The 23,861-nt window shown below is 55.2% G+C and overlaps 1 protein-coding gene across 1 annotated transcript; it reads left to right on the top strand.

Annotated features, from left to right (window-relative positions):
* Window positions 1-465: 465 nt before the first annotated feature.
* LOC144944654 (guanine nucleotide-binding protein subunit alpha-12-like) lies at window positions 466-21,973 on the top strand. The gene is made up of 3 exons (XM_078873011.1): window positions 466-1,246; window positions 7,461-7,511; window positions 21,404-21,973. Exons 1-3 carry the CDS (start codon window positions 578-580, stop codon window positions 21,971-21,973), a joined length of 1,290 nt encoding a protein of 429 aa, XP_078729137.1. The 5' UTR covers window positions 466-577.
* Window positions 21,974-23,861: the final 1,888 nt, after the last annotated feature.

Here is a 23,861-nt window from a genome sequence, read left to right as displayed (position 1 = left end):
GCGCCTACACACGCGCCTACACACGCGCACCTACACACCTACACACACACCTACACACACACCTACACGCACACACACCTACACACGCACACCTACACACGCACAGACACCTACACACGCACACACACCTACACACGCACACACATCTACACACCTACACACGCACACACATCTACACACCTACACACGCACACACACGCACACATACCTACACACACGCACCCAACACGCAAACACCTACACGCACACACACCTACACACGCGCACACACCTACACACACACACACCTACACACCTGCTCACTCACCCACAACAACATCCATTAACCGTGCGCACGCGCGCACGCGCGCAATCTCACACTCTCTCTCACACACACACAAGACAAAGATCCCCCGTATAGCCTTAAGAGACTACCCCAACACACACACAATACACACACACCGCACTATCTCCAAACCACGCGCCCGTCCCCAGTAGGCGGGTGGGGGGGGGAAGTGGGAACTCCACCACCACCATCATCACCACCACCACCACCATCAACAACAACACCACCACCATCATCATCATCGCAAAGGCGATGTCGGGGCAGCGCGCGTCCACCGCCGCCGCGTCGCTGTTCCTCTTCCTCTGCCGCCACTGCTGCTGCTGCCTGCCGCGTCGCTCCCGCTGCTGCTGCTCCTGCTGCTGCCTGTCCCGCGGCGAGATGGAGCAGGCGCGGCGCAGCAGGCAAATCGACGCGTCCATAGCCCACGAGCGGCGCGCGACGAGACGCCTCGTCAAGGTCCTCCTGCTGGGAGCCGGCGAGAGCGGCAAGAGCACATTCCTCAAGCAGATGAGGATCATCCACGGCGGCGACTTCCAAGCGCCCGCGCTGCGCGAGTTTCGCTCCGCCGTGCGCGCGAACGCGCTCGGCGGCGTCAGAGCCCTCGTGGAGGCGAGGGAGCGGCTGTGTCTGCCGTGGAGCGAGAGCCGGAGCCAAGCGGTGGCCGCGCGATTCCTGCACGAGCTCGACGCTGTGCTGGAGCCTCGGATTTGCCGGCAAGGGGACGCGGCTGTGTCCGGACGCGAACCCGGGTCGGGGGAGATTTGCGGCGCTGCCTGCGATAGTGCCGATGGAGACGACGCCGAGGGGATGGCACTGGCCACCACCCAAGACGCCTTCTCGCGACTGGTGCCGGCCATGCAGCAGCTGTGGAGAGATCGAGGCATACAGGACACGTGGGACAGGCGCAGGGAGTTCCAGGTGGTGCGTGCGGGGGTGGAGGGGGGGGTCGCCTGGGGGGGTCTGTCCCCGGGGGAGAGGGGGTCTGTGGGTGTCTGTGGTGGTGTCCTGTGGGTGTCCTGTGGGGGTCTGTGGTGGTGTCTGTGGGTGTCTGGTGGTGTCCTGTGGGTGTCCTGTGGGTGTCTGTGGGTGTCTGTGGTGGTCTGTGGGTGTCTGTGGGTGTCTGTGGGTGTCCTGTGGGTGTCCTGTGGGTGTCTGTGGGTGTCTATGGGTGTCTGTGGTGGTGGTGTCCTGTGGGTGTCTGTGGGTGTCCTGTGGGTGTCCTCTGGGTGTCTGTGGGTGTCCTGTGGGTGTCCTGTGGGTGTCTGTGGGTGTCCTGTGGGTGTCCAGTGGTGGTGTCTGTGGGTGTCTGTGGGTGTCCTGTGGGTGTCCAGTGGGTGTCTGTGGGTGTCTTGTGGGTGTCTGTGGGTGTCTGTGGGTGTCCTGTGGGTGTCTGTGGGTGTCCTGTGGGTGTCTGTGGGTGTCTGTGGTGTCCTGTGGGTGTCTGTGAGGGTCTGTGAGGCTCCGTGAAGGTCTAATGTGTGTATTTGCCGGTAGCATGTATGTGTGTGTGATCGCATACGTGAGTGTGTACACAGGCGTGTACCTGTGTGCCCCCGTGAGTGTGTCTGCTTGCAAGTGATAGGTGCTCGCTAACAGCGAGAGCAGCCTACAAGGTAGGCAACGACTGGATGAGTGTTTGCAAGCTAAGCAGCTTTGAGCCTGCTCAGTGCTTGGGTGGGTGACCACCTGTGCACAAACAGGGTACCCATCGCATGCGGGCAGTGTAGCAACAATCCAGTGTTGTACCATACTTCTATGCGTCCGCGTCTGTACTCCCCCGGGCCCTTCACCACACCCGCACCGAGCGGCGTGGTGAAAGTTTGGTGAAATAGCAACGACCAGCAGTGGACTGGGAAATGAATCGGCCTCCGTGCCGTCTGAACGAGCGCAATCGACGCGCACATCGCTGTTGCGTCGGCGGTTCGCTCCCGGTCTCGGCGTGGTCCATCAACCCCCCCCTCCCTCCCTCCTGAGCTATGGCAGGCGCGCATCTTCTCCACTGCTCGACTGCACGCGCGGTGTGCTCCTTGCGAATTTGCATTCGAATCACATCACCGACAACCGCTCTCCCCCCCTCCCCATCAGAACACACACACACTGCACACTTCGTACATATGTATGTAGGTCGAACTTCTTGCGCACCATACGTAGTCGACCGTCCTCATCGGAAGGTGTGGGGGGTGGAGGGGGGGGGAGCACAACAGGAATGGGTTCTCGGTGGTGTGGACCTGGATCCGAGTCGATCTCCCGTCGCGGTTTGCCGAAAACGACGGGCATGCTTATATATACTCTTAGTTCTTTCGGTAAAGTCACGTAGGTAAAAAAATGAAATTAATAAAAAAAACAATAAAAATCACGACGGAAGCTTGTGTTGCCTCCGAAACGTCGTGATTTTTATTGTTTTATTTTTATAAATTTTCATTTCATTTTCTACCTACGTGACTTTACCGAAAGAACTAAGAGTATGAATCCTTGCAGTCACGAAAGCTTCAAATCTAGGATGGGGATGCTCTCCTGCCCGGCGTGGTGGATGGAAGAGGAGGCCAAATACCCCCTGGAGGCCAGGGGAGAAGGCTCAGTGATGCTCCGTCAGAGTGGGAACTCTTCTGCTAGCGGTAGCGTGAGCGCGCAGTTGCAGAGCTGCGCCTTTGCCCTGTGCACCTCTCGCCGCAACGCGCAAGTTTACATTTACATCGCATTGACCTCCGAGGTTCGGTTCAGCGTGGTGTTGTTGTTGTTGTTTCATATTCATCACCGTTTTCTCTATTAGCACTTTGTCTCCCTGCGAAGATGAGACGTTGGCAAGGTCCACCACGGACAACGTAACGCGGGTCAACTCCATCATCTCCACGCTCCAGCCAGGCAGTGGGAGAAATTCCTCAGTCCTATGGGCCGGGGTGGGGGTGGCGGGGTAGCGGCCCGGGGGAGGGGTGGGGGGTGCCAGACGAAGCTAGTGTGGAGCCTCTAGTATATGTTGTTATAAAGGGGCCCTAAATAAAAAAAAACACGTAAATATTAAAACATACATGTTTTACTTGCATAGTAAAGTAATTGTATTTTTTAAATTTACTATACAGCCAGACAATACGACAAATCGCTAGCCTTAAACACCCAGTTGTTCATAAAAGTTGAAGGCGGTATAGTACTATAGTAATAGAGCAAGTGCAGAATCACTGAACCGGAATTGATAGCTTGAAAGCATTTAGCGCGGGGCCCTTGAAAGTGCGGGGCCCGTAGCTACTACACATGTAGCGTCTACATATGTAGCTGCTTTTGCTACGAGGATAATCCAGCACTGGGAGAGGGGGGCCAGTAACTTCATGGCTGCAGACTTGAATGCCGACTAAAAGAGGAGGACATTTCCCCAAACAATGTCGAGGCGAATTTCGATGTAAAGCTTTCGTGACTGCAGGGATTCATCTTCTTGGTTCTTTCGGTAAAGTCACGTAGATGGAAAATAATAAAATAATAAAAATAAAACATTAAATCATTCTCACGACGTTTCGGCCACCACGCAAGCAGCCGTCTTCAGGTGGAGAACAGGTCTGTCAAGTAGACAGAGTCTGTCAAGTAGACAGAGTCTGAATTCAGACTCTGTCTACTTGACAGACCTGTTCTCCACCTGAAGACGGCTGCTTGCGTTGTGGCCGAAACGTCGTGAGAATGATTTTATTATGTTTTATTTTTATTATTTTATTATTTTCCTTCTACGTGACTTTACCGAAAGAACCAAGAAAATGTCGAGGCGGTGACGGCGACTTATTTGTTGAGCATCCGCAGCAGCGACGCGATCCTTTAGGACCGGCTCGCAGACGAGAGAATGTCGCTTCTGAGATCCATTAAAAATCAATTAAGGGGGGGGGGGGCAGCAATTTTCACCCCCCACACACTCCCTGGCGCTGACTGTCAGTCAGCCTTTTGTAATGGGGCGTACGTGAACCTCGTCGCCGAATGTAACGGGATGGTCTTTTTGGTTCTTTCGGTAAAGTAACGTAGAAGGGAAATAAGAAAATAATAAAAATAAAACTTTTTTTATTATTTCCCTTCTACGTGGCTTTATGTAGAAGGGAAATAATAAAATAAAACATTTTAATTATTTTATTATTTCCCTTCTACGTGACTTTACCGAAAGAACCAATAAGATGTAACGGGATGGTCTTCTTGGTTCTTTCGGTAAAGTCACGTAGAAGGAAAATAATAAAAAGAAAAGAAAAAAATGTATTATTCTTATTTTATTATTTCCCTTCTACGTGACTTTACCGAAAGAACCAAGAAGATTAATCCCTGCAGTCACGAAAGAAGCTTTAAATCGAAATTTAACGGGATGGTGTTTCTATCATCTGTGCCTTTATCGGCGACCAGGCTTGGACCATCGAACTCGCTCGACTCTTAAGAAGCCGCTTCAAACGCAGCTCGGTCTGTGAGAGTCTGTTAATGGCCTGGGTCGCTCGGTCGATCTATGTACCTCTACGTAAGTCTGTAGGTCTCGACGCGAGCTACTGGTGTCCAGGCAGAGTCCCTCAACTCGCTGTGCTCTTGAGAAACCCGGTGTAACCGCAGGCAGCGGCTGGAATCCGGATTCGAACCCCGTGGGAGGTTCGCGTCGACGGCGCCGTGACCTCCGAGGCATCTGCTGGTCACTTCAAGAGCGAATCGATTCCTGAAATTTTGGGACAAAATACATTTTCGAATCGCGCAGTGACCCATCGGAGAGTGGTCGGCGTGAGAAGGGTAAGGTGATGTTACGGGGAGAGGCAGAGGTCGCAACCGGGTACCCGATACCCGTACCCTACCCGATACCCGGCTACCCGTAACCGGCCGGGTACGGGTACGGGTAAGGAATCAAAACCCGTGTGCGACCTCTGGGGAGAGGGTTAGTGAACCGTCCCACCCTGGCTTGGCTTACCAGGGCATGCGCCGGCTTAGCCTGCGAGGTGATGATTCGGAGGCGCAGCTCATGCATATTTAAGGCGGACATATACAGTGGTGGTGCCGCGCCCTCTCAATAACAACCTTGGGTTCATCCGCTGTGCTCCTCGCAATCTCCACTCCATCTCCTCTCTCGCCGCATTGCTTGCTCCTCGGCGCTATGCATTAATAATGCTACCCCCCCCTCCACCACCACCCCGCCACCACCACCACGTGCCCCCCTCTGCAACATGACATGACCCACCCTCCCCACCACCCCCCCGCCACCCTCCCCACCACCCTCCCCACCCCACAACAATCGTCCGCATTTTGAGATGAAAACAAATGCGGGCAGGACCACCGCCCTGTCCTGCCTCGACATCGGCCCTATTGGCTTCACAGAGCCGACATTATCAAGTGGATAATACACCTCCTATTTGTCCCCCAACATAAAACGAATGAATTAATTCTAGATTTGAAGCTTTCGTGACTGCAAGGATTCATGTTCTTAGGTTTTTTCGGTAAAGTCACGTAGGTTACTTGATACAGCAATCGTGCTGTGACGGTTCCACCTGAAGACGGAGGCTTGTGTTGCCTCCGAAACGTCGTGATTTTTATTTTACTTCACTTTTATTAATTTTACATTTTTTACCTAAGTGACTTTACCGAAAAAACCTAAGAGAATGAATTAATGATTATTTCTGTACGCATCCTATCGGCCGGCAACGTTGGCTTAATGCGGTGTTCTTCGTTGCGAGGCTGCGTGGCCCATTGCCGGGCCCCTGGGTGGTCTTGAGTGCGGCCCTCGACATTACACAGAGTGAAAACACCCCTCCCCCTCCACCCCACCCCATCATGATCGTGCTGCTGTCAAACCCCACAGTGGTTTCAAAAGGTGCGGCGAAAGTGGCTGCCACTCTGAAAATGAGCGAAGAACACTGGCCGAGCACAAGGAAACTTCCGGCTCGGTTTCGACATTCAGTCTCTCATCAGCAGAGTCGGGCTCGCTTGAAACAACGCCGGTGACCTGCCACGTGTCGAGGAGGCGAACGCCACCGACTCTGCGGACGAGACGCTGCGTGTTCATCACAAGCACCGTGTGTTGTTGACGCAGTGACATGATTCCTTGCAAAGGGTTTCGGTTTTGGTGTTTTAACATCTTAACACCTCCTGTGTCATTGCCAGAAAGGGACAAACCTTTTATACTGGTAGGAACCACCTGGTTCCACCAGTCCACAGGGGATTATTGTGTCCGTCCGTCGTGCATCAAAAAAATTGGCGGGGTGGGGCTGGGTGGAGAGGGGAGGGTGGGGAGGGGCTGGGTGGGGAGGGTGGGGTGGGGCTGGGTGGGGAGGGTGGGGCTGGGTGGGGGGTGGGAGGGGTGGGGCTGGGTGGTAGTAGCAGCTACTACATGTAGTAGTAGCAGCTAATAGCAGCTACTACTACATGTAGTAGCAGCTACTACTACATGTAGTAGCTGCTACTACATGTAGTAGCTGCACAAGCTACTACACGTGTAGCTACTTGTGCTACGAGGATAATCTGGCTCTGGGCGGATTTTGGCTCGGCCATCGCACAACGACGGAGCTCACCGCGTCACCGCGCGGCACTTTCAGATGCGGTTCTGTGGCTGTCTGGAACGCTCTTCCTTCCGATGTTCGGAAGCCACTGGAGCTTTGCACTTTTAAATCATCTAGAGGGAAAATGTATTTCTTTAGAACTGCTTTTCGTGTTTAGTTTGTTGTCCTTCCCCTGCATCTCCGATTAGCACGGTTGGCTACGTACGGTGCGAAAGAAGTTCAACTTACATACAAACATACATAGTCTATCTCATTACTATTGTCTCTGTCGTTTGTATTGTCTGTCTCATATCTATTGTCTGTCCAATTTCTGTGTGTATCTTTACTATTGTCTGTCTGGTTTGTATTGTCTCGTATGCAGTGTCTCATTTGTGTTGTCTCGTTTGTATTGTCTCACTCGTTTGTATTGTCTGTCTCGTTTGTATTGTCTCGTATGTATCGTCTCGCTCGTTGAGAACCTGAACAATGCTGCTGGTGATGATGATGATGATAATGGATGATTCAAGTTCATGTTCATTTGATGCTAGCTATAGTCACCCTGCTCAACATGCGGCGATGATGATGATGATACTAATGATGACGATTGAGGAATTGTGATGGCTACAACGGCAATGATGGTGGTGGTGGTGGTCTTGTTTACGTTGCAGGCAGAGTCCCTGAAATTCTTCCTCGACAACCTGGAGCGCATCTCTGAGCCGGTGAGTTTGGGAGTCGGCGGTGCTCCGCGCGGAAGACCTCTAGCGGAGTGCGCAGGCGGTGCCACTCCGCTGGCGGTGTCACCCCGCAGGGGTCACGTGCCGGAGGGTGGCACAGGGGTGGGGCAGGCTAGAATTGTCGGGGTGTGTGGTTGTTAGGGGGGTGTGGTTGTTAGGGGGGTGTGGTTGTTAGGGGGGGTGTGGTTCAGTGACGTGCGGTGAGGTCAATGGCTAGGGAGGCATTGGCTAGTGTCGGAGCCAGATTCACACACTGATGGGGGGCGTGTCCTCACTGAGGGGGCGTGTCCTCACTGAGGGGGCGTGTCCTCGCTGAGGGGGCGTGTCCTCACTGAGGGGGCGTGTCTTCACTGAGGGGGGGGTGTCTTCACTGAGGGGGGTGTGTCTTCACTGAGGGGGTGTGTCTTCACTGAGGGGGGTGTGTCTTCACTGAGGGGGCGTGTCCTCACTGAGGGGGGTGTGTCTTCGCTGAGGGGGGTGTCTTCACTGAGGGGGCGTGTCTTCACTGAGGGGGCGTGTCCTCGTTGAGGGGGCGTGTCCTCACTTAGGGGGCGTGGTCTCACTGACGGGGCGTGTCTTCACTGAGGGGATGTGTCTTCACTGAGGGGGGGGTGTCTTCACTGAGGGGGCGTGTCCTCACTGAGGAGGGTGTGTCTTCACTGAGGGGGGTGTCTTCACTGAGGGGGGTGTGTCTTCACTGAGGGGGCGTGTCCTCACTGAGGGGGGTGTGTCTTCACTGAGGGGGGTGTCTTCACTGAGGGGGGTGTGTCTTCACTGAGGGGGGTGTGTCTTCACTGAGGGGGGTGTGTCTTCACTGAGGGGGGTGTGTCTTCACTGAGGGGGGTGTGTCTTCACTGAGGGGGGTGTGTCTTCACTGAGGGGGCGTGTTTCACTGAGGGGGGCGTGTCCGCTGAGGGGCGTGTCCTCACTGAGGGGGCGTGTCCTCACTGAGGGGGGCGTGTTAGACACATCCCCCTCAGTGAGGCAGATGTGATCGCTGCCTCCCCTGGTGCTTTTTCATTGCAGTTTTATGACGAGACCAGCGAGCCTAAATATCTTTATACACATGTGTGAAATAAGTTACCTGGAGTATGGAAGGCGAGGACATGAAATGAAGGGGTCGACAAACATTACATTGGTGACACACTGAGATAGTAACAGGCATGCGCTTATTGCCCACGCTCCATCCAGTTACTGAGGGGTTGCGCAATCAGAGGGGAGGCTGAGCTCGTCGCTGCCTCACCTCTCGTCTCTCCCTGTGTTTGCAGCGGAGCTCCGCAAATTTGGCGATTTTTACCATAAAAATTATTGGAATCGTACAGAAATGACATTTATAACACAGATCAGTGGAAAATCTTAATATTTATTTCATTTGATAATTCTTTTTTTTTACTTTTCGTAACAGCTGTTTGCATTGGAGTATGACAGGTAAGGCTCTGCCTCCCCTGCCTCCCCTTACCGCACGTCCCAGGTGTAGTTGTAGGGGTGTGTGGTTGGTAGGGGCGTGTGGTTGTAGGGTGTGTGGTTGTAGGGGTGTGTGGTTGTAGGGGTGTGTGGTTGTGTGAGTGGGGAGTGGTGGTGTAGCGGTTAGCTGCGCTGCGCTATGAACCCGGCAACCCGAGTTCGATTCCCGCTCACGGCCAACACCGCTGACGATTATTTGAACCCGTTCTGGGCCTCCCCTAGATCGACTCGGCCTCAAATGAGTACCTGGTGCGGTGTGTAGTAAGCATCGTCACGAGGGAGACAAAGGCGGCCGGGCGTGGCGTGCCGGCCTTCCGTAGCTGCTGCTGCTACTGCTCCACTAAAGCAGCACTTTGCCCCCAACAGCCCTGTTCCAGAAGGCAGCCTATACGGGGGATCTTTGTCTTTGTGAGTCGGTTCGGGGGGACGGTAGTTGGTGTGTGGGGGGGGGATGGTGGTGAGTTGTTCAGACGTCACCGGTGAGCTAATCAAATCGCTGCTCACCAATTAGCAGCGGACAGCATTGGCGCGTGAGAGTGGTGAGTGTGGGTGAGTCCATTTAAAGCTTTCGTGACTGCAGGGATTCATCTTCTTGGTTCTTTCGGTAAAGTCACGTAGAATGGAAATAATAAAATAATAAAAATAAAACATAATAAGATAATTCTCACGACGTTTCGGCCACAACGCAAGCAGCCGTCCTCAGGTGGAGAACAGGTCTGTCTCCTCGACAGACCTGAATGACGCTGTCTCCTCGACAGATCTGTTCTCCACCTGAGGACGGCTACTTGCGTTGTGGCCGAAACGTCGTGAGAATTATTTTATTATTTTTTTATTATTATTGTATTATTTCCATTCTACGTGACTTTACCGAAAGAACCAAGAAGCTGTGGGTGAGTCGTTGAGAGAGAGAGAGAGGGTGGGGGGGGGTGGTAATTCGCCCCACGTGGCCGCTGGTTTTTGTTATCGCGCTCCAGCACAACCGGTGGGGGCTTCCTGTGATAGAGGCACCGGACGGGGCCGTGCGTGGGTTTGGGTGAGGTGGTGGTGGTGGTGGATGAGTTTGGGGTGAGGTGGGGGGGAGATGAGGTTGGGGTGAGGTGGGGGGGGGGCCAAACCTCACCACCCCCTCCACCGCAAGCAGCGGTGTGCAGCATGCAGCATACAGCATGCAGCATGCTGTATGATGCATGCTGTATGCAGTATGCAGTATACAGCATGCAGCATACTGCATGCTGTATGCAGCATGCAGTATACAGCATGCAGCATACTGCATGCTGTATGCAGCATGCAGTATACAGCATGCAGCATACTGCATGCTGTATGCAGCATGCTGTATGCAGCATACAGCATGCAGCATGCATCATACAGCATGCAGCATGCAGCATGCTGTATGCAGCATGCAGCATACAGCATGCAGCATACAGCATGCAGTATGCAGCATGCATCATACAGCATGCAGTATGCAGCATGCAGCATGCATCATACAGCATGCAGTATGCAGCATGCAGCATACAGCATGCAGCATACAGCATGCAGCATGCATCATACAGCATGCAGCATGCAGCATGCAGCATGCAGCATGCTGTATGCAGCATGCAGCATACAGCATGCAGCATACAGCATGCAGTATGCAGCATGCATCATACAGCATGCTGTATGCAGCATGCAGCATACAGCATGCAGCATGCATCATACAGCATGCATCATACAGCATGCAGCATACAGCATGCAGCATAACGCCGTTTCTGAGCGGTCGACGACGAACTACTTTCTTGGGCGAGCTCAGATGTGATGATGATGATGAGTCTCTTGAATTCTACGGCAAGACGGTGGGGGTTCCTCGCTTAACGCGTGGTGTTCACACTTGCAGCGCGTTTTTCGCTAGAACGCGCTCCTTTCATTCGAGAACACTGCACGCAACGTGGAACGCGCGTCCCGTTATGACGTGCGCCTCGTTATAACGCCGTTTCTGAGCGGTCGACGACGAACTACTTTCTTGGGCTGAGGCTGGTGTAGTGATACGCATCGCTGTCAAACCCAGACGGTTTACCTCCCCGTATTCTCTTGTGCACGGAAATTGAGTTTTCAGGTCCATACGGGCGTACAGACGTTTCAATGCGGGCAACAAAAATTGTGTTTTTGTGTTTCTCCCTTGTGATGGGACTCTGTAGGATGAACGTAGCGGTTCACAAGGGGCACGGGGTGACCACTACGGTCTGAGTTTGTGTGCAATAAGGTAGCGGGCACTGATGAGGGCTTGACAGGTATGGACGCAGCACGCGGAGTGAGGCGGTGACGCGGCGGCTTGACCCTCCGTTATTTGTCCCGCCGCGTCGCTGTGCGTAGTCGTGGTAGTCGTGGTAGTGGTGGTAGTGGTGGTAGTGGGGGTAGTCGTGGTAGTGGTGGTAGTGGTGGTAGTGGTGGTGGTAGTGGTGGTAGTGGTGGTAGTCGTGATAGTCGTGGTAGTGGTGGTAGTGGTGGTAGTGGGGGTAGTCGTGGTAGTGGTGGTAGTGGTGGTAGTGGTGGTGGTAGTGGTGGTAGTGGTGGTAGTCGTGGTAGTGGTGGTAGTGGTGGTAGTGGTGGTGGTAGTTGTGGTAGTGGTGGTAGTCGTGGTAGTGGTGGTAGTCGTGGCAGTGGTGGTAGTGGTGGTGGTAGTGGTGGTAGTGGTGGTAGTCGTGGTAGTGGTGGTAGTGGTGGTGGTAGTGGTGGTGGTAGTGGTGGTAGTCGTGGTAGTGGTGGTAGTCGTGGCAGTGGTGGTAGTGGTGGTAGTGGTGGTAGTCGTGGTAGTGGTGGTAGTGGTGGCAGTGGTGGTAGTGGTGGTAGTGGTGGCAGTGGTGGTAGTGGTGGTAGTCGTGGTAGTGGTGGTAGTGGTGGTAGTCGTGGTAGTGGTGGCAGTGGTGGCAGTGGTGGTAGTCGTGGTAGTCGTGGTAGTGGTGGCAGTGGTGGCAGTGGTGGTAGTGGTGGTAGTCGTGGTAGTGGTGGTAGTGGTGGCAGTGGTGGTAGTGGTGGTAGTGGTGGCAGTGATGGTAGTTGTGGTAGTGGGGGTAGTGGTGGTAGTTGTGGTAGTGGTGGTAGTGGTGGCAGTGGTGGTAGTGGTGGTAGTCGTGGTAGTGGTGATAGTGGTGGCAGTGGTGGTAGTGGTGGTAGTGGTGGCAGTGGTGGTAGTCGTGGTAGTGGTGGTAGTGGTGGTAGTCGTGGTAGTGGTGGCAGTGGTGGCAGTGGTGGCAGTGGTGGTAGTCGTGGTAGTGGTGGTTGTGGTGGTAGTGGTGGCAGTGGTGGTAGTGGTGGCAGTGGTGGTAGTGGTGGTAGTTGTGGCAGTGGTGGTAGTCGTGGTAGTGGTGGTAGTGGTGGTAGTGGTGGTAGTCGTGGCAGTGGTGGTAGTGGTGGTAGTCGTGGCAGTGGTGGTAGTGGTGGTGGTAGTGGTGGTAGTGGTGGTGGTAGTGGTGGTAGTGGTGGTGGTAGTCGTGGTAGTGGTGGTAGTGGTGGTAGTGGTGGTGGTAGTGGTGGTAGTGGTGGTAGTCGTGGCAGTGGTGGTAGTGGTGGTGGTAGTGGTGGTAGTGGTGGTAGTCGTGGTAGTGGTGGCAGTGGTGGTAGTCGTGGCAGTGGTGGTAGTGGTGGTGGTAGTGGTGGTAGTCGTGGTAGTCGTGGCAGTGGTGGTAGTGGTGGTAGTGGTGGTAGTCGTGGTAGTGGTGGTAGTGGTGGTAGTCGTGGTAGTCGTGGTAGGGGTGGCAGTGGTGGCAGTGGTGGTAGTCGTGGTAGTGGTGGCAGTGGTGGCAGTGGTGGTAGTGGTGGTAGTCGTGGTAGTGGTGGTAGTGGTGGTAGTGGTGGCAGTGGTGGTAGTGGTGGCAGTGGTGGTAGTGGTGGTAGTGGTGGCAGTGGTGGTAGTGGTGGTAGTCGTGGTAGTGGTGGTAGTGGTAGCAGTGGTGGCAGTGGTGGTAGTGGTGGCAGTGGTGGTAGTCGTGTTAGTGGTGGTAGTCGTGGTAGTCGTGGTAGTGGTGGTAGTGGTGGCAGTGGTGGCAGTGGTGGCAGTCGTGGTAGTGGTGGTTGTGGTGGTAGTGGTGGCAGTGGTGGCAGTGGTGGTAGTTGTGGCAGTGGTGGTAGTCGTGGTAGTGGTGGTAGTGGTGGTAGTGGTGGTAGTCGTGGCAGTGGTGGTAGTGGTGGTAGTGGTGGCAGTGGTGGTAGTGGTGGTAGTGGTGGTAGTCGTGGTAGTGGTGGTAGTGGTGGCAGTTGTGGTAGTGGTGGTAGTCGTGGTAGTGGTGGCAGTGGTAGCAGTGGTGGCAGTTGTGGTAGTGGTGGTAGTGGTGGCAGTGGTGGTAGTCGTGGTAGTGGTGGTAGTGGTGGCAGTGGTGGTAGTGGTGGTAGTTGTGGCAGTGGTGGCAGTTGTGGTAGTGGTGGTAGTGGTGGTAGTGGTGGCAGTGGTGGTAGTCGTGGTAGTGGTGGTAGTGGTGGCAGTGGTGGTAGTGGTGGTAGTGGTGGCAGTGGTGGTAGTTGTGGTAGTGGTGGTAGTGGTGGCAGTGGTGGTAGTCGTGGTAGTGGTGGTAGTGGTGGTAGTCGTGGTAGTCGTGGTAGTGGTGGTAGTGGTGGCAGTTGTGGTAGTGGTGGTAGTGGTGGTAGTGGTGGCAGTGGTGGTAGTCGTGGTAGTGGTGGTAGTGGTGGTAGTCGTGGTAGTGGTGGTAGTGGTGGTAGTGGTGGCATTGGTGGCAGTTGTGGTAGTGGTGGTAGTGGTGGTAGTGGTGGCAGTGGTGGTAGTCGTGGTAGTGGTGGTAGTGGTGGCAGTGGTGGTAGTCGTGGTAGTGGTGGTAGTGGTGGCAGTGGTGGTAGTTGTGGTAGTGGTGGTAGTGGTGGCAGTGGTGGTAGTGGTGGTAGTCGTGGTAGTGGTGGTAGTGGTGGTAGTCTTGGTAGTGGTGGCAGTGGTGGTAGTTGTGGTAGTGGTGGTAGTGGTGGTAGTCGTGGTAGTGGTGATAGTCGTGGTAGTCGTGGTACTGGTGGTAGTGGTGGTAGTCGTGGTACTGGTGGTAGTGGTGGCAGTGGTGGTAGTGGTGGTAGTGGTGGTAGTCGTGGTAGTTGTGGTGGTAGTGGTGGTAGTGGTGGCAGTGGTGGTAGTGGTGGTAGTGGTGGCAGTGGTGGTAGTGGTGGTAGTGGTGGTAGTCGTGGTAGTGGTGGCAGTGGTAGCAGTGGTGGCAGTTGTGGTAGTGGTGGTAGTCGTGGTAGTGGTGGTAGTCGTGGTAGTGGTGGTAGTGGTGGTGGTAGTGGTGGCAGTGGTGGCAGTGGTGGCAGTGGTGGTAGTGGTGGTAGTGGTGGTAGTCGTGGTAGTGGTGGTAGTGGTGGTAGTGGTGGTAGTCGTGGTAGTGGTGGCAGTGGTGGCAGTTGTGGTAGTGGTGGTAGTCGTGGTAGTGGTGGTAGTGGTGGTAGTCGTGGTAGTGGTGGTAGTGGTGGTAGTGGTGGTAGTCGTGGCAGTGGTGGTAGTCGTGGTAGTTGTGGTAGTGGTGGTAGTGGTGGTAGTCGTGGCAGTGGTGGTAGTCGTGGTAGTGGTGGTAGTGGTGGTAGTGGTGGTAGTCGTGGCAGTGGTGGTAGTGGTGGTGGTAGTGGTGGTAGTGGTGGTAGTCGTGGTAGTGGTGGTAGTGGTGGTAGTCGTGGTAGTGGTGGTAGTGGTGGTAGTCGTGGCAGTGGTGGTAGTGGTGGTGGTAGTGGTGGTAGTGGTGGTAGTGGTGGTAGTGGTGGCAGTGATGGTAGTTGTGGTAGTGGGGGTAGTGGTGGTAGTTGTGGTAGTGGTGGTAGTCGTGGTAGTGGTGGTAGTGGTGGCAGTGGTGGTAGTCGTGGTAGTGGTGGTAGTGGTGGCAGTGGTGGTAGTGGTGGTAGTCGTGGTAGTGGTGGTAGTGGTGGCAGTGGTGGTAGTCGTGGCAGTGGTGGTAGTGGTGGTGGTAGTCGTGGTAGTGGTGGTAGTGGTGGTAGTGGTGGTAGTCGTGGTAGTGGTGGTAGTCGTGGTAGTGGTGGTAGTGGTGGTAGTGGTGGTAGTGGTGGTAGTGGTGGTAGTGGTGGTAGTGCTGGCAGTGGTGGTAGTGGTGGTAGTGGTGGTAGTGGTGGTAGTCGTGGTAGTGGTGGCAGTGGTAGTTGTGGTAGTGGTGGTAGTGGTGGTAGTGGTGGCAGTGGTGGTAGTGGTGGTAGTCGTGGTAGTGGTGGCAGTGGTGGTAGTTGTGGTAGTGGTGGTAGTCGTGGTAGTGGTGGTAGTGGTGGCAGTGGTGGCAGTGGTGGTAGTGGTGGTAGTGGTGGCAGTGGTGGTAGTTGTGGTAGTGGTGGTAGTGGTGGCAGTGGTGGTAGTGGTGGTAGTGGTGGCAGTGGTAGCAGTGGTGGCAGTTGTGGTAGTGGTGGTAGTGGTGGCAGTGGTGGTAGTGGTGGTAGTGGTGGTAGTCGTGGTAGTGGTGGTAGTGGTGGCAGTGGTGGCAGTTGTGGTAGTGGTGGTAGTGGTGGTAGTGGTGGTTGTCGTGGTAGTGGTGGTAGTTGTGGTAGTGGTGGTAGTGGTGGTAGTCGTGGTAGTGGTGGTAGTGGTGGCAGTTGTGGTAGTGGTGGTAGTGGTGGCAGTGGTGGTAGTCGTGGTAGTGGTGGTAGTGGTGGTAGTGGTGGTAGTGGTGGCAGTGGTGGTAGTTGTGGTAGTGGTGGTAGTGGTGGTAGTGGTGGTAGTGGTGGCAGTGGTGGTAGTTGTGGTAGTCGTGGTAGTGGTGGTAGTGGTGGCAGTGGCGGCAGTGGTGGTAGTGGTAATAGTGGTGGCAGTGGTGGTAGTTGTGGTAGTCGTGGTAGTGGTGGTAGTGGTGGTAGTGGTGGCAGTGGCGGCAGTGGTGGTAGTGGTGGCAGTGGTGCGTCGTATCTCGCCAAACTTTGATCATCACATTATTGACGGGGAAATTGTTTTTCGCTTCAGACGTCCACCACTACCGCGTGCCGGATGTGATGATAATAACGACGTCGCTTTTTTAATTCGACGGCAAATCTCTGGGTTCAAGGCTGTACAGCCCGCGGGCCCGGATGTGATGATGATAACGACGTCGCTTTTTAAATTCTACGGCAAATCTCTGGGTTCAAGGAGGTCGACGCTGGCCACGGGCGCAGATTGCCGCCGCACGTAGCCAAACCGTGCTCACCGCAGCTCCGATGAGCGCGGTTGGCTACGTTACGGCGCGACAGAAGTTCAACACACGGAGAGGGAGGGTGAGCAGAGTCGCGGAGTCGATGTCCCGCTGAAAGGGGAATAGAGAGAGAAGAGGAGAGAGAGAGAGCGGAGGGAATGGGAGGACAAAGATGCAAAAGGGAACGGAGAAGCGGCAGCAAGGGATTGAGAGTGAGCGTCTTCTTCTGTGCGGCTGATGTAGACGCAGAGCAAAGACTACGATCTTCTTGGTTCTTTCGGTAAAGTCACGTAGGAGGGAAATAATAAAATAATAAAAATAAAACATAATAAAATAATTCTCACGACCTTTCGGCCACAACGCAAGCAGCCGTCATCAGGTGTCTCCCCGACAGGCCTGGTCTTCACCTGAGGACGGCTGCTTGCGTTGTGGCCGAAACGTCGTGAGAATTGTATTTTGTTATGTTCTATTTTTATTATTTTATTATTTACGTGACTTTACCGAAAGAACCAAGAAGATGAATCCCTGCAGTCACGAAAGCTTTAAATCGAAATGTATTTTATTATGTTTTATTTTTATTATTTTATTATTTCCATTCTACGTGACTTTACCGAAAGAACCAAGAAGATGAATCCCTGCAGTCACGAAAACTTTACATCGAAATGACTACGATGTCACATCCAGGTGGTCAAACCAGCAGATAACCGCGTCGGGAGCAAGCGGCGGGGTTGTATCGCCGCTGTGATGTCTCCGTCGCATTCGCGGATCGGGCATTGCGTCGTTATCCGTCGCACGTTCTGTTCTGGATGACCACGGTCGCACCGCTGCTCGAGAGGTATTTTTTAAATCCTTTATATTAAGTTCACTTGCGCGCTTGCTTGCTTGCTTACGACCGTGCAAATCTTTCGGTCGTTTTTTAACCCACTTCCCGTGATCCAATCGAGCTGACATTTTCCACACAGACTCGTTGTGCGTGACAATTAATGTTCCTGAAAATGTTACACTTTTTAGGACAAAAATATTGTATTTAATTACCAATTGCTTAATGGTGCAATGCAATCATCTGACCCATAGGTGGCAGCCATCTCAAGCCAGAGGACGAGAGGACTCTAGCCGCCACGCATATAAAGGATTTAGAGTGAAAAACTTAGTTTTTACGGGTTATACTTGTTTTGCAATGTTCCATTTGTGCATCGTCCAGCGGGGGTTATCCCGCATCTGCTGCCATGGTCTGTGCAGTGGATGCGCTTTAGGGGTGGACCATGAGTAGCTTCGTCGGGGAGCATCAGACCCCAGACGATCTTCTGCGTTTGGAGAGATGAGGACAGAGAGGTGGAGGAGTCTGCAGCACCAGGGGGACCTCGCCACGGCGTCTGTTTTCATAGTGGGCGGCGGCAGCTGCAGCGGGCAGAGGGAGGGAGGGCGGGGGAGGGATTCAGAGGGTGGTCGTAGTCTGGTTGTTGTCTAGTTGTATGGGTGTGTGGTTGTAGGGGTGTGTGGTTGTAGGGGTGTGTGGTTGTAGGGGCGTGTGGTTGTAGGGGTGTGTGGTTGTAGGGGTGTGTGGTTGTAGGGGCGCGTGGTTGTAGGGGCGCGTGGTTGTAGGGGCGCGTGGTTGTAGGGGCGCGTGGTTGTAGGGGCGTGTGGTTGTAGGGGTGTGTGGTTGTAGGGGTGTGTGGTTGTAGGGGTGTGTGGTTGTAGGGGTGTGTGGTTGTAGGGGTGTGTGGTTGTAGGGGCGTGTGGTTGTAGGGGTGTGTGGTTGTAGGGGCGCGTGGTTGTAGGGGCGCGTGGTTGTAGGGGCGCGTGTTTGTAGGGGCGCGTGGTTGTAGGGGTGTGTGGTTGTAGGGGCGTGTGGTTGTAGGGGCGTGTGGTTGTAGGGGTGTGTGGTTGTAGGGGCGCGTGGTTGTAGGGGTGCGTGGTTGTAGGGGCGCGTGGTTGTAGGGGCGTGTGGTTGTAGGGGCGTGTGGTTGTAGGGGTGTGTGGTTGTAGGGGCGCGTGGTTGTAGGGGTGCGTGGTTGTAGGGGTGTGTGGTTGTAGGGGCGCGTGGTTGTAGGGGTGCGTGGTTGTAGGAGTGTGTGGTTGTAGGGGTGTGTGGTTGTAGGGGTGTGTGGTTGTAGGGGCGCGTGGTTGTAGGGGTGTGTGGTTGTAGGGGTGTGTGGTTGTAGGGGTGTGTGGTTGTAGGGGTGTGTGGTTGTAGGGGTGTGTGGTTGTAGGGGTGTGTGGTTGTAGGGGTGTGTGGTTGTAGGGGCGCGTGGTTGTAGGGGTGCGTGGTTGTAGGGGGGTGTGGTTGTAGGGGTGTGTGGTTGTAGGGGCATGTGGTTGTAGGGGCGTGTGGTTGTAGGGGTGTGTGGTTGTAGGGGCGTGTGGTTGTAGGGGTGTGTGGTTGTAGGGGCGTGTGGTTGTAGGGGTGTGTGGTTGTAGGGGTGTGTGGTTGTAGGGGCGTGTGGTTGTAGGGGTGTGTGGTTGTAGGGGCGTGTGGTTGTAGGAGTGTGTGGTTGTAGGGGTGTGTGGTTGTAGGGGTGTGTGGTTGTAGGGGTGTGTGGTTGTAGGGGCGTGTGGTTGTAGGGGTGTGTGGTTGTAGGGGTGTGTGGTTGTACGGGTGTGTGGTTGTAGGAGTGTGTGTGGTTGTAGGGGCGCGTGGTTGTAGGGGCGCGTGGTTGTAGGGGCGTGTGGTTGTAGGGGTGTGTGGTTGTAGGGGCGCGTGGTTGTAGGGGCGTGTGGTTGTAGGGGTGTGTGGTTGTAGGGGCGTGTGGTTGTAGGGGTGTGTGGTTGTAGGGGCGTGTGGTTGTAGGGGTGTGTGGTTGTAGGAGTGTGTGGTTGTAGGGGCGTGTGGTTGTAGGAGTGTGTGGTTGTAGGGGTGTGTGGTTGTAGGGGTGTGTGGTTGTAGGGGTGTGTGGTTGTACGGGTGTGTGGTTGTAGGGGTGTGTGGTTGTAGGGGCGCGTGGTTGTAGGGGCGCGTGGTTGTAGGGGCGTGTGGTTGTAGGGGCGTGTGGTTGTAGGGGTGTGTGGTTGTAGGGGCGCGTGGTTGTAGGGGCGTGTGGTTGTAGGGGCGTGTGGTTGTAGGGGCGCGTGGTTGTAGGGGCGCGTGGTTGTAGGGGTGTGTGGTTGTAGGGGTGTGTGGTTGTAGGGGCGTGTGGTTGTAGGGGCGTGTGGTTGTAGGGGTGTGTGGTTGTAGGGGCGCGTGGTTGTAGGGGCGCGTGGTTGTAGGGGCGTGTGGTTGTAGGGGCGCGTGGTTGTAGGGGTGTGTGGTTGTAGGAGTGTGTGGTTGTAGGGGCGTGTGGTTGTAGGGGTGTGTGGTTGTAGGGGTGTGTGGTTGTAGGGGTGTGTGGTTGTAGGGGTGTGTGGTTGTAGGGGCGCGTGGTTGTAGGGGAGTGTGGTTGTAGGGGCGCGTAGTTGTAGGGGTGTGTGGTTGTAGGGGTGTGTGGTTGTAGGGGTGTGTGGTTGTAGGGGTGTGTGGTTGTAGGGGCGTGTGGTTGTAGGGGCGCGTAGTTGTAGGGGTGTGTGGTTGTAGGAGTGTGTGGTTGTAGGGGCGTGTGGTTGTAGGGGCGTGTGGTTGTAGGGGCGTGTGGTTGTGGGGGTGTGTGGTTGTAGGGGCGTGTGGTTGTAGGGGCGTGTGGTTGTAGGGGTGTGTGGTTGTAGGGGTGTGTGGTTGTAGGGGTGTGTGGTTGTAGGGGCGTGTGGTTGTAGGGGTGTGTGGTTGTAGGGGCGTGTGGTTGTAGGGGTGTGTGGTTGTAGGGGTGTGTGGTTGTAGGGGTGTGTGGTTGTAGGGGCGTGTGGTTGTAGGGGTGTGTGGTTGTAGGGGTGTGTGGTTGTACGGGTGTGTGGTTGTAGGAGTGTGTGTGGTTGTAGGGGCGCGTGGTTGTAGGGGCGCGTGGTTGTAGGGGCGTGTGGTTGTAGGGGTGTGTGGTTGTAGGGGCGCGTGGTTGTAGGGGCGTGTGGTTGTAGGGGTGTGTGGTTGTAGGGGCGTGTGGTTGTAGGGGTGTGTGGTTGTAGGGGCGTGTGGTTGTAGGGGTGTGTGGTTGTAGGAGTGTGTGGTTGTAGGGGCGTGTGGTTGTAGGAGTGTGTGGTTGTAGGGGTGTGTGGTTGTAGGGGTGTGTGGTTGTAGGGGTGTGTGGTTGTACGGGTGTGTGGTTGTAGGGGTGTGTGGTTGTAGGGGCGCGTGGTTGTAGGGGCGCGTGGTTGTAGGGGCGTGTGGTTGTAGGGGCGTGTGGTTGTAGGGGTGTGTGGTTGTAGGGGCGCGTGGTTGTAGGGGCGTGTGGTTGTAGGGGCGTGTGGTTGTAGGGGCGCGTGGTTGTAGGGGCGCGTGGTTGTAGGGGTGTGTGGTTGTAGGGGTGTGTGGTTGTAGGGGCGTGTGGTTGTAGGGGCGTGTGGTTGTAGGGGTGTGTGGTTGTAGGGGCGCGTGGTTGTAGGGGCGCGTGGTTGTAGGGGCGTGTGGTTGTAGGGGCGCGTGGTTGTAGGGGTGTGTGGTTGTAGGAGTGTGTGGTTGTAGGGGCGTGTGGTTGTAGGGGTGTGTGGTTGTAGGGGTGTGTGGTTGTAGGGGTGTGTGGTTGTAGGGGTGTGTGGTTGTAGGGGCGCGTGGTTGTAGGGGAGTGTGGTTGTAGGGGCGCGTAGTTGTAGGGGTGTGTGGTTGTAGGGGTGTGTGGTTGTAGGGGTGTGTGGTTGTAGGGGTGTGTGGTTGTAGGGGCGTGTGGTTGTAGGGGCGCGTAGTTGTAGGGGTGTGTGGTTGTAGGAGTGTGTGGTTGTAGGGGCGTGTGGTTGTAGGGGCGTGTGGTTGTAGGGGCGTGTGGTTGTGGGGGTGTGTGGTTGTAGGGGCGTGTGGTTGTAGGGGCGTGTGGTTGTAGGGGTGTGTGGTTGTAGGGGTGTGTGGTTGTAGGGGTGTGTGGTTGTAGGGGCGTGTGGTTGTAGGGGTGTGTGGTTGTAGGGGCGTGTGGTTGTAGGGGCGTGTGGTTGTAGGGGCGTGTGGTTGTAGGGGCGCGTGGTTGTAGGGGTGTGTGGTTGTAGGGGTGTGTGGTTGTAGGGGTGTGTGGTTGTAGGGGCGTGTGGTTGTAGGGGCGTGTGGTTGTAGGGGCGCGTGGTTGTAGGGGTGTGTGGTTGTAGGAGTGTGTGGTTGTAGGGGCGTGTGGTTGTAGGGGCGTGTGGTTGTCGGGGCGTGTGGTTGTAGGGGTGTGTGGTTGTAGGGGCGCGTGATTGTTCTACAAGACGCCCGAGCCAAGTCAGATATTACGTTCCACATCATCGTTACGTCTCCCACCCACATTCTCTAATCCCCCCCACCCCGCCCCCCCACCCCCCCAGCTGTACACGCCGTCACGCCAGGACATCCTGCTTGCGCGACGCGCCACCAAGGGCATCGTCGAGCACGAGTTCGTGATCCGCGGCGTGCCCTTCCGCATGGTGGACGTGGGAGGCCAGCGCTCCGAGCGCCACAAGTGGTTCCAGTGCTTCGAGGGCGTCACCTCGATCCTCTTCCTCGCCTCGTGCAGCGAGTTCGACCAGGCGCTGGCCGAGGACGGCGTCACGAACCGTCTGCGCGAGTCCATGGCCGTCTTCGACACGATCGTCAACAACCGCTTCTTCGCCGGCGTGTCCGTGGTGCTCTTCCTCAACAAGACGGACCTCCTGCTCGAGAAGATCGCCACCGTGAGCATCGCAGAATCGTTCCCTGAGTTCCGCGGGGACCCGCGCTGCCCTGGCGACGTCCAGGAGTTCCTCGTGCGCAGCTTCCGCGCGAAGAGGAGGGATTCGACGAAGCCCCTGTTCCACCACTTCACCACGGCCATCGACACGGAGAACATCAAGGTGGTGTTCAACGCCGTGCGGGACACCATCATCCAGAACAACATCCAGCAGCTGCTGCTCAACTGACGCGGAGGGGATTGGGGTGGTGGGGGGCGTGGGGGGGGGCTGTGGGGTGGGGGGGTTGAAGATGTGGTTTGGGAGGCGGAGTAGGGAGGTGTGATTGGGAGGTTGAGAGTGGAAAGGCGGTCGCAGACGCGATGGGAGATGTGACGGGGCATGCGATGAGAGATGTTGTGGGGGGCTTTGAGAGTCGAGAGGGAGTTGGAGGTTTAATGGGAGATGTGGGGCATGGGATATTGATAGTAGAGTGGGGAGTTGCAGACGCGATGAGAGATGTGATTAGAGATTGAGTGGAGAGGGCGTTGGAGATGTGAACGGGCATGCGACGAGAGATGTGATGGGGGTTGAGAGCGGAGAGTGAGTTGGCGATGTGGTGGGAGATGTAATGAGAGATTGAGCGGAGAGCGAGTTGGTGATGTGGTGGGAGATGTAATGAGAGGTTGAGTGTGGAAATGGGGTTAGAATTGTGATGGGAGATTGCGGAGAGCGGGTTGCAGATGTGATGGGCGACAAGATGGGGGAGATGGAGGGAGGAAAATCGTCCTCCACGGAGATGGAGCAATGGAATCAGCTCGCGTGCAGCTGCTGGGCGGTTTGTTTCATCGCGGAACTGTGAGGGTGGAGGCGGCTTGGGGAGGACTTCATCCAGCAGTGGATTGACCACGGCTCATGACGACGACGACGTTTGAGCGAGAGTGGGGAGATTGTGAGCACGTGTACTTCGCAAACGGAGAATGAATGACACAAGACACGGCGGTGGTGCAACTGCGGCTGTGAAACCCTAACGAACCATAGAGCAAACCCATAGAGACACATAGAGACACAGAAACCCATAGAGCAAACCCATAGAGACACATAGAGACACATAGAGATACATAGAGACACATAGAGACACATAGAGACTCAGAGAGACACATAGAGACACATAGATACATAGAGATACATAGAGACACATAGAAATAGAGACAGATAGAGATACATAGAGACACATAGAGATACATAGAGGTACATAGACACACAGAGATACATAGAGACACACATAGAGATACAGAGACACACAGAGATACATAGAGATACAGAGACACACAGAGATACTGAAATATAATCCACAGACGTGGTGCGATTTCAACCCAACGCTTTGGACTGCGCAGTGACCCCACTGTGGTCTGCGCCCCTTCAACGGAAAAGGAGGAAGAATAGCGACAACGACTGCGAACTCTCTCCCTGATGAAGCCCTCTCCCTGATGAAATCCTCTCTCCCTGATGAAATCCTCTCCCTGATGAAGTCCTCTCTCCGTGGCCCGCACAGCAGCATCGTGCTGCTGTCAAACCCACCCCCCCCCCCCCCCAATGGTTTCAAATGGTGTAGTGGCAGCCCTCGCACCGACGATGTCTTATCGGCGAAGGTGGCTGCCCCTCTGAAAACGAGCGAAGAACACTGGCCGAGCACAAGGAAACGTCCGGCTCGGTTTCGACGTTCAGTCTCTCATCAACAGAGTCGGGCTCGCTTGAAGGAACGCCGGTGACCTGCCACGTGTCGAGGAGGCGAACGTCACCGACTCTGCGGACGAGACGCTGCGAATGACGAACACCGCGACAGGGGGCCGTTCATAAATGACGTCACGCACCTGAGGGGGGGGGGTCAGACATTTGTGACGATGTGTGACGAGGGGGGGAGGGGGGTTGAGAAATGTGACGTCACATCAAAATGCGCAACTTTGAATAAAAATAGACAACACGTTCTCCTTAATTAAATATACTTTTTAATAAATGTTTTCTCCTACAATATCAGAGTGCAGCGCCACATTAAATACGCACTACAATGACAATAGTTTAAAGCGATTTGAAGCATGTTTTATTTGGGGGGGGGGGGGGGGGCAGAGCTTTGTGACCT

The sequence above is a fragment of the Lampetra fluviatilis genome, chromosome 35 (assembly GCF_964198595.1).
Source record: "Lampetra fluviatilis chromosome 35, kcLamFluv1.1, whole genome shotgun sequence".
Taxonomy (NCBI): Eukaryota; Metazoa; Chordata; class Hyperoartia; order Petromyzontiformes; family Petromyzontidae; genus Lampetra; species Lampetra fluviatilis.
Note: the sequence above shows the minus strand (reverse complement) of the source record. Positions and strands in the feature narration are given on the sequence as shown.